This window comes from Narcine bancroftii, chromosome 4 (assembly GCF_036971445.1).
Source record: "Narcine bancroftii isolate sNarBan1 chromosome 4, sNarBan1.hap1, whole genome shotgun sequence".
In the NCBI taxonomy this organism is placed as follows: Eukaryota; Metazoa; Chordata; class Chondrichthyes; order Torpediniformes; family Narcinidae; genus Narcine; species Narcine bancroftii.
This window is the reverse complement of record NC_091472.1, coordinates 127,709,060-127,722,639: the sequence shown is the minus strand read 5'-3', so window position 1 is coordinate 127,722,639 and position 13,580 is coordinate 127,709,060. Positions and strand designations below refer to the sequence as shown.

Sequence of the window (13,580 nt, the reverse complement as noted above, 5' to 3'; positions counted from 1 at the left end):
CTGCTTATCAAATTAATTTACTGGCCCCTCATTTGATTAATTTTCAGTGAAACAAATTTAAGGAAAGATTGTTTGTTGGAACTCTTACTGTTTTACCATAAGATCATTCAAAAACATTCTGAATATTACTGAGATTGTCTGTGTGATCACAGTCAATGCATCAGGAGTTGTCCTATGAACCAGATTCCTTGGGATATCAAAGATATCGTTTTTCTCCTAATTGTAAAGAATGTCAAACACGAGTCCTTAATTAGTGTAAAGAATAATTACCACTATCTGTACAATATATCTGTGTAGTTCATTATAAGGTTCAGCTCATAACTCTTTGGAGATTAATAAAATTATATATTAAATCAATCTCTGAGAAGCCCAAATCAAAATTAAATGAGCCAAAACTGAAAGTATTGTTGATAGTAGTTGTAGGCGTCAGCAGGGTCCAGAGGCTGCACACATTCTGTTTCCTCAGGTAGACGTGCTTGATTCACTGGGGCTGTTGGCGCATGCGTGAGGGTTTGGATAGGCTTGGGGAGTCAGTTAGCCCACGTTGACAGTAATGGTGGGTGAGTAAGGCTCTGATATTTTCTGTTGACTGTTATCATAGATTCATGGTCATTAGAATACATATTAGCACAGATGTTATTGTTAGCAAGATTGTTACCACGCTTTAAGTCCTTTTTAATAAATAAATTGTTTAAAACTTGTCTGGACTTTGTCATGAATTTATTCTAATGCGTCACGGACAAGAGCCTACTTAGCTTCCAAAGCGACTTTTTTTAATGGATAGTAGTAGCTCAGTTTAGTCAACAGAATTGAATTGGACATTGTTGGAATATTTGAAGGGGAAACAGACCTAGCATCCCTCTTTGGTTTGGAGCGTTACTGAAAACCATAATGCACATTGGAAATGCCGAGAGCAGGCCACTGACAGCAATCCACCTCCATTGGTCTGAGCATTGGCCACAGAGGGTTCCAGGGCTTCTAATCCTAGAGCAGAATGTCCTGTGTACACACTGACAGAGTCATTTGTGGAGAATCACAGTGATATCATTGACTGCTCATTGACAGCGGCGCATCACAGCCATCAGAAGCGGTATAATTACATTTGGAGGTACTCTCTCTTGACCATTGATTTTGCGCTTGAGCTCAGCGGATGGTTAGATAGAGGCGCGTAAAATGGCCACTGCCAGCATGACTGTTGAGGCACAAATGAAATCACTGCAGAAGACACTGACTGAATTTAAAGTCAGCAACTTGGAAATGGCTGAAGATGTGGTCACAAAATGGTGGTGAAAAGATAAAAATACAAAGGATGTGCAATTCAAACTGGAGAAAGGCAAATATTAAGGCAGCATCTGGTATGCAGGATGAAATACAACCAGGTGACAGTGTGTCGAATGTTGGAAGCAGGAGAAGCAAACAAAGTTCTTCTGGATCAAACTCCAAAGTTTTGAGTACTTAGAAAGGCTAAGGCCGAAGTGGCTGCTCTTGCTGCACGACAGAAATTACTTAAGAATAATTTGCATTGGACCAGTAGGAGGAGCAGCTAAGGAAGAAAGTGGAGCAGCTAAGACGGGAAAAGGAGTAGCCAAGGAAGGAAAAGGAGGAGCTGGATGCAAGCATTGCTTCTAATATGACCAAGGCGAGGGTACTGGGAGCCTCAAAGGGATCAAGTATTCGAAGTAACTTATCTGAAGGTATGGAGTCATATATTGAGAAATGACAACAGGAAAAGAAAACATTTAATGTTAAGCCAGATCCTTTTGTACCACAGTTACAAGACATGCATACACATGGACAAATCCTCGCAAAGCACAGTGTTACCAATCCACAAACACCAATATTAACAACTGCAGACAGAGCTCTAGTTCAAATCCAATCTCTCACTACAGCTCCCTGGACACTCCAGTCAGGCGTCAGAAATCCAGATGAACATGCAACATCTCCAGCTACATTATCTGCTACAAACAACAGTGACAGAGCAATGTATTCTCAGTCATGGAAAGACCAAATGAAATCACTGCATTATTAATCCAGCTACAGTGTCTCTCTTCCATGCCCAAGAAAGAGATACAAGTTTTTGATGGTGTCCCACATCAGTACCAAGCATCCATTAAATCCTTTGAATGCAGTATTGAAAGCAAAACAAAAACCCCAGAGATTCTCTATTATCTGGAAAAGTACACAAGAGGACAGCCAAGGGAACTTGCAAGGTGTTGCCTACATATGACCTCTGACAAGGATTCAAGAAGGCGAAGTCTTTACCACAGGAGTATTTTGGCAACGAGCATAAAATTGACAGCTTATTACGGAGAAGGCTCTTTCATGGTCAATAAAACCAGATAACCCAAAGCCTCTACAAGCATACAAACTCTAAGAGGATGTTGTAATGCCATGGAAGATATCAACTACATGCATTAGCTTGATAAGCCTGCTAATATGCTAGACATCATAAGGAAGTTACCCCGGCTGAAGTATATTTGAAGAACTGTGGCCTGTGAGTTCCAGGCAAAACACAACCGAAGAGCTACTTTTTGGATTTCCTTGAATAATGTGGAGATTGTGACAGATCTAGTATTTGGAGATATCAAAGACACTCCAACGGTGAGAAAAGATGTGGGGAGGTCCAAGTTACAGCCTCCTCAAAGAATAAAAAGAAGTATCTTTGCCACCACTGTGACAGTTGCAGATCAGGAAAATGATAAAGGAACTAAGGAAAAGGAGAGTTTGCCTGATGTGAAGAGCTGTTTATTCTGTGGAGGTGGACATGCTTTGGAGATGTGTCCACAGTTGGAAAAGAGGACACATCGTGAGAAAATCATTTTCCTAATGGAGTATGTTTTGGCTGTCTGTGTAGAGGACACTTCAGCAAAAACTGCAGGAAGCAACTCAGCTGCAACATGTGTCATTTAAAACATCCTAGAATGCTGCATATCCACCAAAAAAAGAAGGAAATGGAAAAGTAGCAAGCAGAAATAAAGGAAGCAGCTGAAAACAGTGCTGGGGCCTGTGAAGATAACTGCAAACTCTCAGTAGTGCCTGTTCAAGTCAAGGCCTGGAGGGGAATGCAAAGTGCATACTTGTGCATTTCTTGACCCAGGTAGAACTGCATCATTTTGCACAGTGGGGCTAATTAATAAATTTAATCTTCAGGGAAAAAGGTCAAGAATTCTATAGAGAAGTATAGACGAAAGGAAGGTCGTTGAAACCAACATTGTTTCAGGTCTAGAGGTCGCTGGACTGGACAGCATTGATTTTTGAGGTCTACCAGACATATACACTCAGAAGACTATGCTTGTGCACAGACTAGAAGGGCCAAAGGGGCCTGTTTCTGTGCTGTAATGTTCTGTGGTTCTAGTTCACTGGAGATGAAGGATATTTATAATCTGTTTCTTTTTCTTCCTTAGAATTATTCAATAAATGTAAAGGGAATTTATTGGAAACTAAAGAAGCAAATTGTATAACGAAACCAGAACTTTTAGAAAACTTTGTCTTTTTAGTTGAGGTAAGTAATCACAAGATCACTACTTAATGTTGTTTTTTTCTTTGACCCAACACATTCCTTTTCTGGAAATAATGAAACGTATCTATAATTCTGGGCTTGTTTTACACAATAGGATCCTGAAGAAAAGAGGTAAAAATGAAAATTGCACTTTTGTTTTAACTATTTATTACTTGGGTCTTTCCACAAGCTTTGAATTTTTGTGTTTGGTGAATATAGTTCCCTTGTCAGCAATTTTGAATATTTTGACACCAAATGTGTGAGTTAGTTCCACACAGACCCCAATACACACTATAACCAATAGTGTGGCATTCATCATTACCCGATCTATAATAGTATGCTGAATTAATAACATTTATTTCCTCACTAATTAATACTATATTTTAGTTAATAAATCTACTTGCTGTGTATGGAAATTGTGCCTCCTATACCTATTGTAAGTAAGTATCCTCCTTTCAATAGGTATATGGCATCATAACCAGCTAAGAATTGACTTTGAATCTTCACAAGAGCAGAAGTAGGCCAATCGGCCCATTGGGTCTGCTCTGCTATTTAATCAGGAGCTGATCCTTATCACTCAGCCCCACTCCCCGGCCTTCTCTCCATAACCCTTGATGCCCTAACTAATCAAATGCCTGATTGAAACGTAAAAGTCTGCAAATGCTGTGATTGTAGTAAAAACACACTGAAATGCTGGAGGAACTCGGCCGGTCTTTTCAGCATCTAAAGGAGACAAAGGTATATTGCCAATGTTTCAGGCCTGAGCCCTTGAAGGAATAAACAGAATAAGCAAAGATCAAAGACTCAGAATTCAAACAATGGGGGTGAATCTAGACCTTCAAAATGTGTAAATGGATATAATAAGGGACAAGGTTAGAATTTATTATGTTTGTGTGAAAGGAGATGGAATAGAGAGATAATCCTGTAAATTAGAGGAACAACATCTCATCTTCCACTGGGCACCCTCCAAATGGATGGTATTAATATCGACTACTCTGGCTTTCATTAACACCACCCCCCTCCCCTAAACTTTTCCCTATCTTTCTCCGTTCCTTCCCCTTTCACACAAACATGATACATTGTTACCTCCTCCCTTATATCCAGTTAATACCTTTTGTTGCTCTAGATTCCTCCCCCATTGTTTGAATTTTGAGTCTTTCTGAGATTCCTGCTTCTGGCTTATTCCTTGAAGAAGGGTTCAGTCCCGAAATGTCAACAATATACCTTTGTCTCTTATAGATGCAGAAAAGACCAGCTGAGTTCCTCCAGCATTTTGGTGTGTTTTTACTAATCAAATACCTGTCAGTTTCTGTCATGATTACACCCAACAACCTCGCTGCCACTGCTGCCTCTGGGAACAGGTTCCACAAATTCATGACCCTCTGACTAAAGAAATTTCTCCACATTTCTTTTTTAAATTGATGTTCTTTTATCCTAAAATTGTTGTCTCTTGTCCTAAACTCCCCTTCCATAGAAAACAACTTTGTCACATCCACTCTGTCCAGACCTTACAGCATTCGAAATGTCTCTGAGGTTCCCCCTCATCCTTTTGCATTTCAATGAGTACAAATGCTCCTCGTATGCTAACCCTTTCATTCCTGGTATCGTTCTAGTAAATCTTCTCTAAACCTTCTCCAACCTAGCACATTCTTTCTCAAATAAGTCTTCCAAAACTGAGCACAGTACTCCAAGAGATGTCTTGCCATCTGTATATATTCTTGAGTGTCAACATTACATCCCTGCTCTGGTATGCCATTCCTCTAGAAATGAATGTCAACACTGCATTCACTTTTTTCACTGCTGACTCAACTTGGAGGTTAACCTTTAGGGTATCTTGCAAGAGGACGCCTAAGTCCCTTTGGTACAAGAAATAGATTGGTAGAAAATTCAAAATTGGTAGGATCAAAGTATATGCCTGTACACTTCCTAAGATTGTATTTTATCTGCCATCTCTTTGCCGATTCTCTTAATCTATCTGCAGCCTTTAAGTCTCTCTGCAGCCTTTCCGTGTCCTCAGCACCACCATCTTTACCACCTATTTTGGTGTCATCTGCAAATTTAGCCCCAAAGCTATCTATTCCCTTATCCAAACCATTTATATACAACGTAAAAAGAAGCAGCCCCAACACTGACCCTTGCAGAACATCACTAGTAACAGGCAACCAACCCGAATAGGATCCCCTTATTCCCACTCTCTGTTTTCTGTCCATTAACCAATGGTCTACCCATGTTAGTATCCTTCCTGTAATCCCATGAGCTCTCATTTTGTTAAACAGCCTGATATGTGACGTCTTGTCAAAGGCCTTTTGAAAGTCAAAGTACATAACATCCATTACTTCTCTCCAGTCTATCTTGTTTGTTATCGTCTCAAAAAATTGTAGTAGTTTTGTCAGGCATGATTTTCCTTTAAGGACAACATGATGACTTGGACCTAACTTGTCATGCTCCTCAAGGTACTCCATAATCTCATCTTTTGACAGTTGATTCCAACATCTTCCCAACCACTGGCGTCAACTATTCTTCCTCAATAGTGTGCTTTTCCAATTGACTTTGGCCAGATCTTTTCTCATGTGACTGTAATTTCCTTTACTCCACTGAAATATCGACTCTGGACTTTAGCCTTTCCTTTTCAAATTTCTTAGTGAACTCAATCATATTGAGATCACAGCCTCCTAAGGGTCCCTTTACCTTAAGTGCTCTAATCTCTTCTGGTTCACTTGATAGCATCCAATCCAAAACAGCCCCTGGTGGGTCATCAACAAGCTCCTCCCAAAAAAACCATCCTGTAGGCATTCCACAAACTCTCCCTCCTGGGAACCTGTAGCGACCTGACTTTCCCAATATACTTTTATATTAAAATCCCCCATGATTATAGCAATGTTGTCCTTCTGACATGCCTTTTTTATTTCCTGTTGTATTTTGTAGTCAACATCCCAGCTTCTGTTTGGAGGCCTGTATATAACTGCCATTAAGGTTCTTTTACTTTTACCATTCCTTAACTCAGCCTGTAAGGATTCTACCTCTTCTGATCCCATGTCACTTGTTTCCAGCTGAGCCATGCCACCCCTTCTTACCTACCTGCCTATCCTTCCAATTTACCGTGTATCCTTAAACATTCAGATCATTCTCTAATCTGTAATCCAACAATGAATACCAATCCCAGTTTGTTGTCAGAATTTGTCTCCAGATTACTTCCTTTGCAAATGTGTGGGTAGAATGGTCGCAGACAATTTGCCAACTCTAGGATCAGTGATGGGTTCTAATCTTAGCATTAGGCTTTGTTAAAGAGCTCAAGAGAGGATGCTGTGAGTTGACCCTCAGCAAGTTTCAACCTTCCCCTAAATCTATTTGATAAACACAATTTCTCAGTTTCTGATAATTCTGCACAGTTGGTTCAAACTTCTGCATTTGCATCTCATTGAAAAGTTGCTGTTCTTTTTTTATATGGATTTGGATGTGTACGTACTTTTTAACCAGTCTAGTGTTGTGAGAAAAATCCTGCATCTCACATGTGCCAGTAAACTTGTTTATTCCTGTCAAAACTGAAATGCTCAGATGACGTTGACTAATGTTGAGTCTGTTTTCAACTCAGACTGTCTCTATAATCCTGTGGGTATCTTATTACTGTGGTAATGTTCTACGGCCGCTTAAATCCAGTATACAGAAGAAAAAGAAGAAGAAAAAGGAAATCAATTTTGCAATGGTAAGAACTGAGGAAAAGACACCCTGAAAGAGGAGAAAAATAATTATATAAGTATTTTCCCAAAAATGCAGCAAATTTACTCCCCTTGATTGTGTTCTATTAGCTTGCAAAATGGGAATTCAATTTAATTAAATCTTGTAAATTTTACAAATGCATCTGGTCAACATTCATGTCTGTGATGCCCATGAATCCACTAGAGGGCAGCTGCTAACTGATTTATTCACGAACTGTCACATTTTAATTGGTGTGTAGGATTTAAAAAGTACATTGATTTAATTTGTTCATTTTTGGAAGTTGCATTAACGTCCCTGTGAATCATACTAGTGTTTACAAATTATTAATGGTGGACCAGATTTCCAAAGGATTCTTGTAATGGTATGGCTATTAGTGCTCCTGCCTCACAGCACCAGAGACCTGATTCAAGCTTGATCATGAACACTATCGGTGTCAAGTTTCTATATTCTCTTGTGACTACGAGTTTCCGTTGGTTGCTCTGGTTTTCTTGATACTGAAGAGAAACTGGTGGTGAATAATTTGTCTGCAGTAAATTGCCCATCTGGTTGGATGATAGGGTGAGTTGTTGGGGATACAAGAGGAAAAGTGAGGTTAGTGTATGTAGGTGGATGCTTGATGGTCGCCATGGATACAATGAGATGAAGGGCCTGATTCTGTGCTGTATGGCTCCATAATGAGTTTTACAACTCTGGACTTCCTAAAAACTTAGTTGGCATTTGACATTTCTTTCTGATAAACTGATCTTTAATGTCACTGATGAAGCTTTGTAATGTCTTTCGTGGTTATTGAAAATACTTTCATACTTTGTTTCTAATTATATTAATTCAGGTCAAACTTTCATCTCAAAAATCATTGTATGAGAACAATTGATAAATAGTTATACATGAATCTTAAAATCTCTGGCTTATCCCCCAAGTTGATCTGCATGACCACACAAAAAAAAAATCAGTGCAATGGAAGAGATAGGTCCTATTCAAGACATTTACTGCAGTATTCTCACCTGAAATATTAATGTCTTTTTGTTGGAGTGATCCTCTGAATGCTTTGAATACTTTTTGGTGTCTTTCAAATTTCCAGAATTTTTTTTTCCTCTCCTCACAACAGAAGGCATTTTTTGGGTCAAGTAATTTAGCCTCTATCTGGGCTGTAAACTATAGTTTTCTGCTTCTAGAGCTTTGATTTTTTTTTTTTATTGCTCACATCCTCTCAATTGTGTTGACTGAATCTGGAATTTTCCTGATGACCATCAGGGTTCTGAAATTATCTGTAGTAAAGACAGATGCAAACTACTCTAATCAATTCCAGCATCATCTTCAAATTAGTCTGCTTCTCTGACAGCTGTGATCTCTTATTCCTTCTTAGCTAGACCTGCTCATGGCAAGAGTCCTTAATCAAGGCTGATTCTCAATTGTAGTGCTAAAGGACTGCTGCACCATTTGAACAGAGGAAATAAGCCATAAATCCTCTCTCATTCACTCACAAATAATTCTGAATGTTGTGCACTTTCCCATTTATTACCCGTGTCCTTAGGTTCACTTAGTGTCCAAAAGTCTGTTGACCTTGTACTTAATGTATTCAATGGCCAGAGCACCACACTCTAGATTCAGAATTATAGTGATTTTGCAATATTCTGGGGGAAGAGATTCTCCTCATTTCTGTCCTGAATGCCTAACTACTTATCTCCCAATTATAGATTCTGACGCAAAAGAAAACCATTTCACATAATTTATGTCAATAATATTTTTGTTATGATTGTGGTGTTCTCCTACAACTACAGTCAACGTAGGCCAATTTTACTCCAATCTTTTCTCATAGAATTCTGTCACATCCCAGCATTTAATTTCAACCTCTCTTTCAGATGAGATGTTAAACCAAAGCTTGGTCTGCTTTGAGTGTAGGAGAACCAAGAAAAACAAAGTTAATTCCTTGCATCCAGTCTAACTTTAATCTCTCAAAGAACATATAATCTGGTCATTATCATGTTCTTTCTTTCTTTCTTTGGCTTGGCTTCGCGGATGAAGATTTATGGAGGGGTATGTCCACGTCTGCTGCAGGCTCGTTGGTGACTGACAAGTCCGATGCAGGACAGGCAGGCACGGTTGCAGCGGTTGCAAGGGAAAATTGTTGGTTGGGTGTTGGGTTTTTCCTCCTTTGTCTTTTGTCAGTGAGATGGGCTCTGGTCTTCTTCAAAGGAGGTTGCTGCCCGCTGAACTGTGAGGCACCAAGATGCACGGTTGGAGGCGATATCAGCCCACTGGCGGTGGTCAATGTGGCAGGCACCAAGAGATTTCTTTAAGCAGTCCTTGTACCTCTTCTTTGGTGCACTTCTGTCTCGGTGGCCAGTGGAGAGCTCGCCGTAGAACATTATCTTGGGAAGGCGATGGTCCTCCATTCTGGAGACGTGACCCACCCAGCGCAGTTGGGTCTTCAACAGCATGGATTCGATGCTTGCGGACTCTGCCAGCTCGAGTACTTCGATGTTGGTGATGAAGTCATTCCAATGAATGTTGGAATATCATGTTACTATATAACATATAACCATATAACAGTTTATGGCATGGAAACAGGCCATCTTGGCCCTTCAAGTCCACGCCAGTTCACTCAAACAATTCCTCTAGATCTCCCTGCCTATTCTCTGCCCATAACCCTCCAACCCCCTCCTATCCATGTATATATCCAGTCTCCTCTTAAATGAAAGAATTGATTCTGCCTCAACTCTTTCTTCTGGAAGATTATTCCATTCAAGCACCACTCTCTAAGAGAAGAAGCATCCTTTAATGTTTCCCCTAAAATTTTGCCCCCTTTCCCTCAACTTGTGTCCTCTTGTTTCAACCTCCCCTGCTCTCAGGGGAAAGAGTCTACTTGTGTCAACCAGATTGCAAAATATCGGGTATTCTCTACGATTGATCTGAAGTCAGCATATCACCAACTCCTGATCCGCCCAGAGGACCACCAGTATATGGCGTTCGAGGTGGATGGCCACTTCTACCACTTCCTCTGGGTCCCTTTCGATGTCACAAACGGGGACTCCGTCTACCAGCAGGAGATGACCACATGGTGGAGCACTACAATTTGCAGGCCACTTTTCCATACCTAGATGACGTTACTATCTGCAGCCATGACCTGCAGGATCTGATGTAGTTATTTCTGTAACACTTTTAAACCAAATGAAAATTTAAATCACATTTATCAATACCAAAACTTTTCTTATATATAGTCTAACAGCATTATCAAAAAATTTAATGTCGTAGTATGTGGATACTGTAGATTGGAACAAGTAACTAAAGAGTTGGTCAGGGTTTGTAGCTTTAACACATCTAATAAGGGTGAAAATGGAGGATTCACCAAGAGCTCAGAAAGCAATTGTCCATATTTGTCAGAGAACAGGAAAAGAAATAGAATGCAGAACTTTAAAAGGAGGCATTTTTAAAATGGAAAGATCAGAATTCACAGACCAATAAGTACATTTAATAAAAGTACAAGTTATGCTGCAGCCAGCAGAGTTTTAAATGTGGAAGGTTGATCAGGGATTATAAAAATTCAATAATGACATGCAGATTTTTTTTGTCGGGTAAACCATGAATGAGCATCCATTTATCAAATCCTGAAACAACATTGACATTTTTTAAAAATGGGATACATTTGTTTTCTCTTAAGCACTATCACATTTTTTTAAATGTTCCACTATTTTTCCAGTCCTTTGTCCAGTTTCTCATTCTACCAGTTAGCTATCTTAAAATCTTCCAAGTTTTTTTTTCTCTCTTTTTTTTCTGGTTGTATTTTAAACCCCCATCATGCTGTGTTTGCAACCTTCAAAATTTATTTACAGTTGGCTGCAGGGTATTTATTTACTGGGTCAGCTGTCATAGAAAAGCACCTAAAACATACAGGAAGCTGGGAGAGGGATCAACATTATTCATATGAGATCACACTGCACAATACCATGGAAATTGACAGGAATTGCTATGAGGCACCATAAATTCCACTGTGATTATGTCTTTGGATTCAGGTATCCCAGCATCCGTTGGAGAATGAATTTTTTGGGTAAGTCAGTGAGCCATTTGGAGTCTGAGAAAGGAAAATTTATAATCCAAGATGTATATTAATATATTGGTTTTAGAAGCTTGTATTCCAAAAAGTTGTGGGTTAATTAACAACATATTCTTGTTTATTTACAGCCATTTGTTTTCAGCAGCTTTCAGGACTACATTTCTGGATTACAGAAATTCTTGTCCGAAGTGATTAATCATATTAAAGAATTAGAGTCTGCACTAACTGCACTGAAATTTGAAGAGTTGACAGTGGATGATCATTCATCTTTAGAGGTACAGATTATTCCAAAGTATAATGGGAATTTTTTGTTGGGATTTTCTTATTTCAATTTATGATTTTTTATTTTTGTGCTGCATGCCTTTTCCTTGCAAATAGTTGAAAATTAGTCGTGTTTCACAACCCTGTGCTTGGGAATAGTATCAGCACTGCTGGTTGAGATGTGCTGCTTAGACTGAGAAGAAGCTATTAATAAAAAATTCATATAATGGGAGGGAGACAGATCACCCTCCTGGGGTCAGGGTGGAAATAAGGCAAGTATATCAAAAACATCTCCATCTTGTTAACGAGGCAGATGTATCAAGAACATCTCAGTCCAGTGAGAATCTTGTATCAAGTCAAGTTTATTGTCATCTAATTGTACAAGTGCAACCCCAACGAAAGTGTTTTCCACTCCCCAGTGCAAAAACATGCAGACATACAACCAGATATAACACACATTTAAGTAATACATATGCAGGACAATATTATAATCTATATTTTAAAATAAAGTTTTGTACAAATGAGTGTCTCATATTGTTAGTGTGAGCAGTTCCTTTGGTCGTTCAGCATTCTCACTGACCATGGGAAGAAGCTGATCCTCACTCTGGTGCTGTTGGCTCTATATCTCTTCCCGACAGGAGCAGCTGAAAAATGCTGTGTGCAGGGTGGAAGGGGTCCTCGATGATTTTGTGTGTCCTCTTCAGACAATGATCCCAGGAGATCACATCAATGTTGGGGAGGGAGACTCCAGTGATCCTCTCTGCCACTCTTATGGTCCTGTGGATTAACCTCCAATCCATTTCTCTGAAGCAACCATACCACACTATGATGCTTCTGGCCGGAACACTCTCGATAGAGCTCCTATGCAAGGTTGACATGATGGTGGCTGGTAGCCTTGGCCGCTTCAACCTTCTCAGGATGTACAATTGCTGTTGTATATCCATGCCCTGATAGAAAGAAGACAAAAGTACACCAGAGTTCCATCCCTGGATTTTTATGATGGTGGCTGGTAGCCTTGCCCGCTTCACCCTTCTCAGGATGTACAATTGCTGTTGTAAATCTATGCTCTGTAAGAAAGAAGACAAAAATACACCAGAGTTCCGGATTTTTTTTTTCTTTTTCACCAACTTCTGTTTAGGGGACATGAGGCTCAAATAGGTTTGGGTGTGATGCCTCTGTTGCCAAATAGTCATTATGTCAATGATATTTTATGTTCCTGTAAGAGATAAATACATGAGGATTCATGGCACAATTTAAAATAAGCCCCCTGCAATAGTTCAGCATCTTTCAGACATGATGAAGTAAGTAAGGGCTTGAAGTTTGAAGAGTTATGGGTTTTGACTACTTGGTTTCCCATCTTAGTTGAATGGTATCTTTGGTCTGTTGCATGTTAATATCTTTCCACAGTATTGCAAATTAAAAAAGGGAGCATAGCTTGGGAAGCTTTGTGTATTGTCACATACCAAAATCCAGTGATGGAGTTTATTTTGCAAGCAAACCATTTAGCTATCTCATACATTGTACAAGTAAGACAGAACAGAAATGCAAGATTACAAAGAGATGAGATGGTACTAATCAGGGGCAACTTAATTTTACTACTTTGAGGTTTATTCTGGAGTCTGATATTGTCAGGGGAAAGAAACTTTCCCTGTGGTGTGCGATTTTATACTTGTGAATCTTCTTCCTGATAAGGGGTGGGGGGGAGGTGAAGTGAATGCGCCTGGATGGGATGAGTCTTTTACTATTTTGATGTTTGCTGCTTTTCCCAGGCGCCAGGAGTTATACATGGAAGGGAGGAGAGTTTATGAGATTACCTGAGCCACCTTCATAGCTTCTACAGTTTTACACATGCCAAATTTATTCTGCCTTTGATTCACTTTCTTGGCCACAGGATTGACATGGGTGCACCAGGACAAGTTACTGGAGATATTTACACCAAGGAAGTTAAAGCTGTCTATTTCCACCACATCATCATTGATGTGGACCAGGGAGTGAGCTCCACCCGTCTTCCTTAAGTCCATGTCCAGCTTCTTGGACTTGATGATATTGAGG

General features: G+C 39.6%; 1 protein-coding gene across 9 annotated transcripts in view; it reads left to right on the top strand.

The window, feature by feature from the left end:
- naa25 (N-alpha-acetyltransferase 25, NatB auxiliary subunit) overlaps nucleotides 1–13,580 on the top strand; it is a 151,323-nt gene that overhangs the window by 112,477 nt on the left and 25,266 nt on the right. For all 9 annotated transcript variants that reach the window (XR_011356138.1, XR_011356137.1, XR_011356136.1 and 6 more), the window contains 3 exons: nucleotides 3,405–3,502; nucleotides 7,092–7,202; nucleotides 11,396–11,542. Coding sequence is in view for 5 of the 9 variants with exons in the window: in XM_069932813.1 (XP_069788914.1) it covers nucleotides 3,405–3,502; nucleotides 7,092–7,202; nucleotides 11,396–11,542 (356 nt within the window). In the remaining 4 variants the exon portion in view is untranslated. The remainder of the gene's footprint in view (nucleotides 1–3,404; nucleotides 3,503–7,091; nucleotides 7,203–11,395; nucleotides 11,543–13,580) is intronic.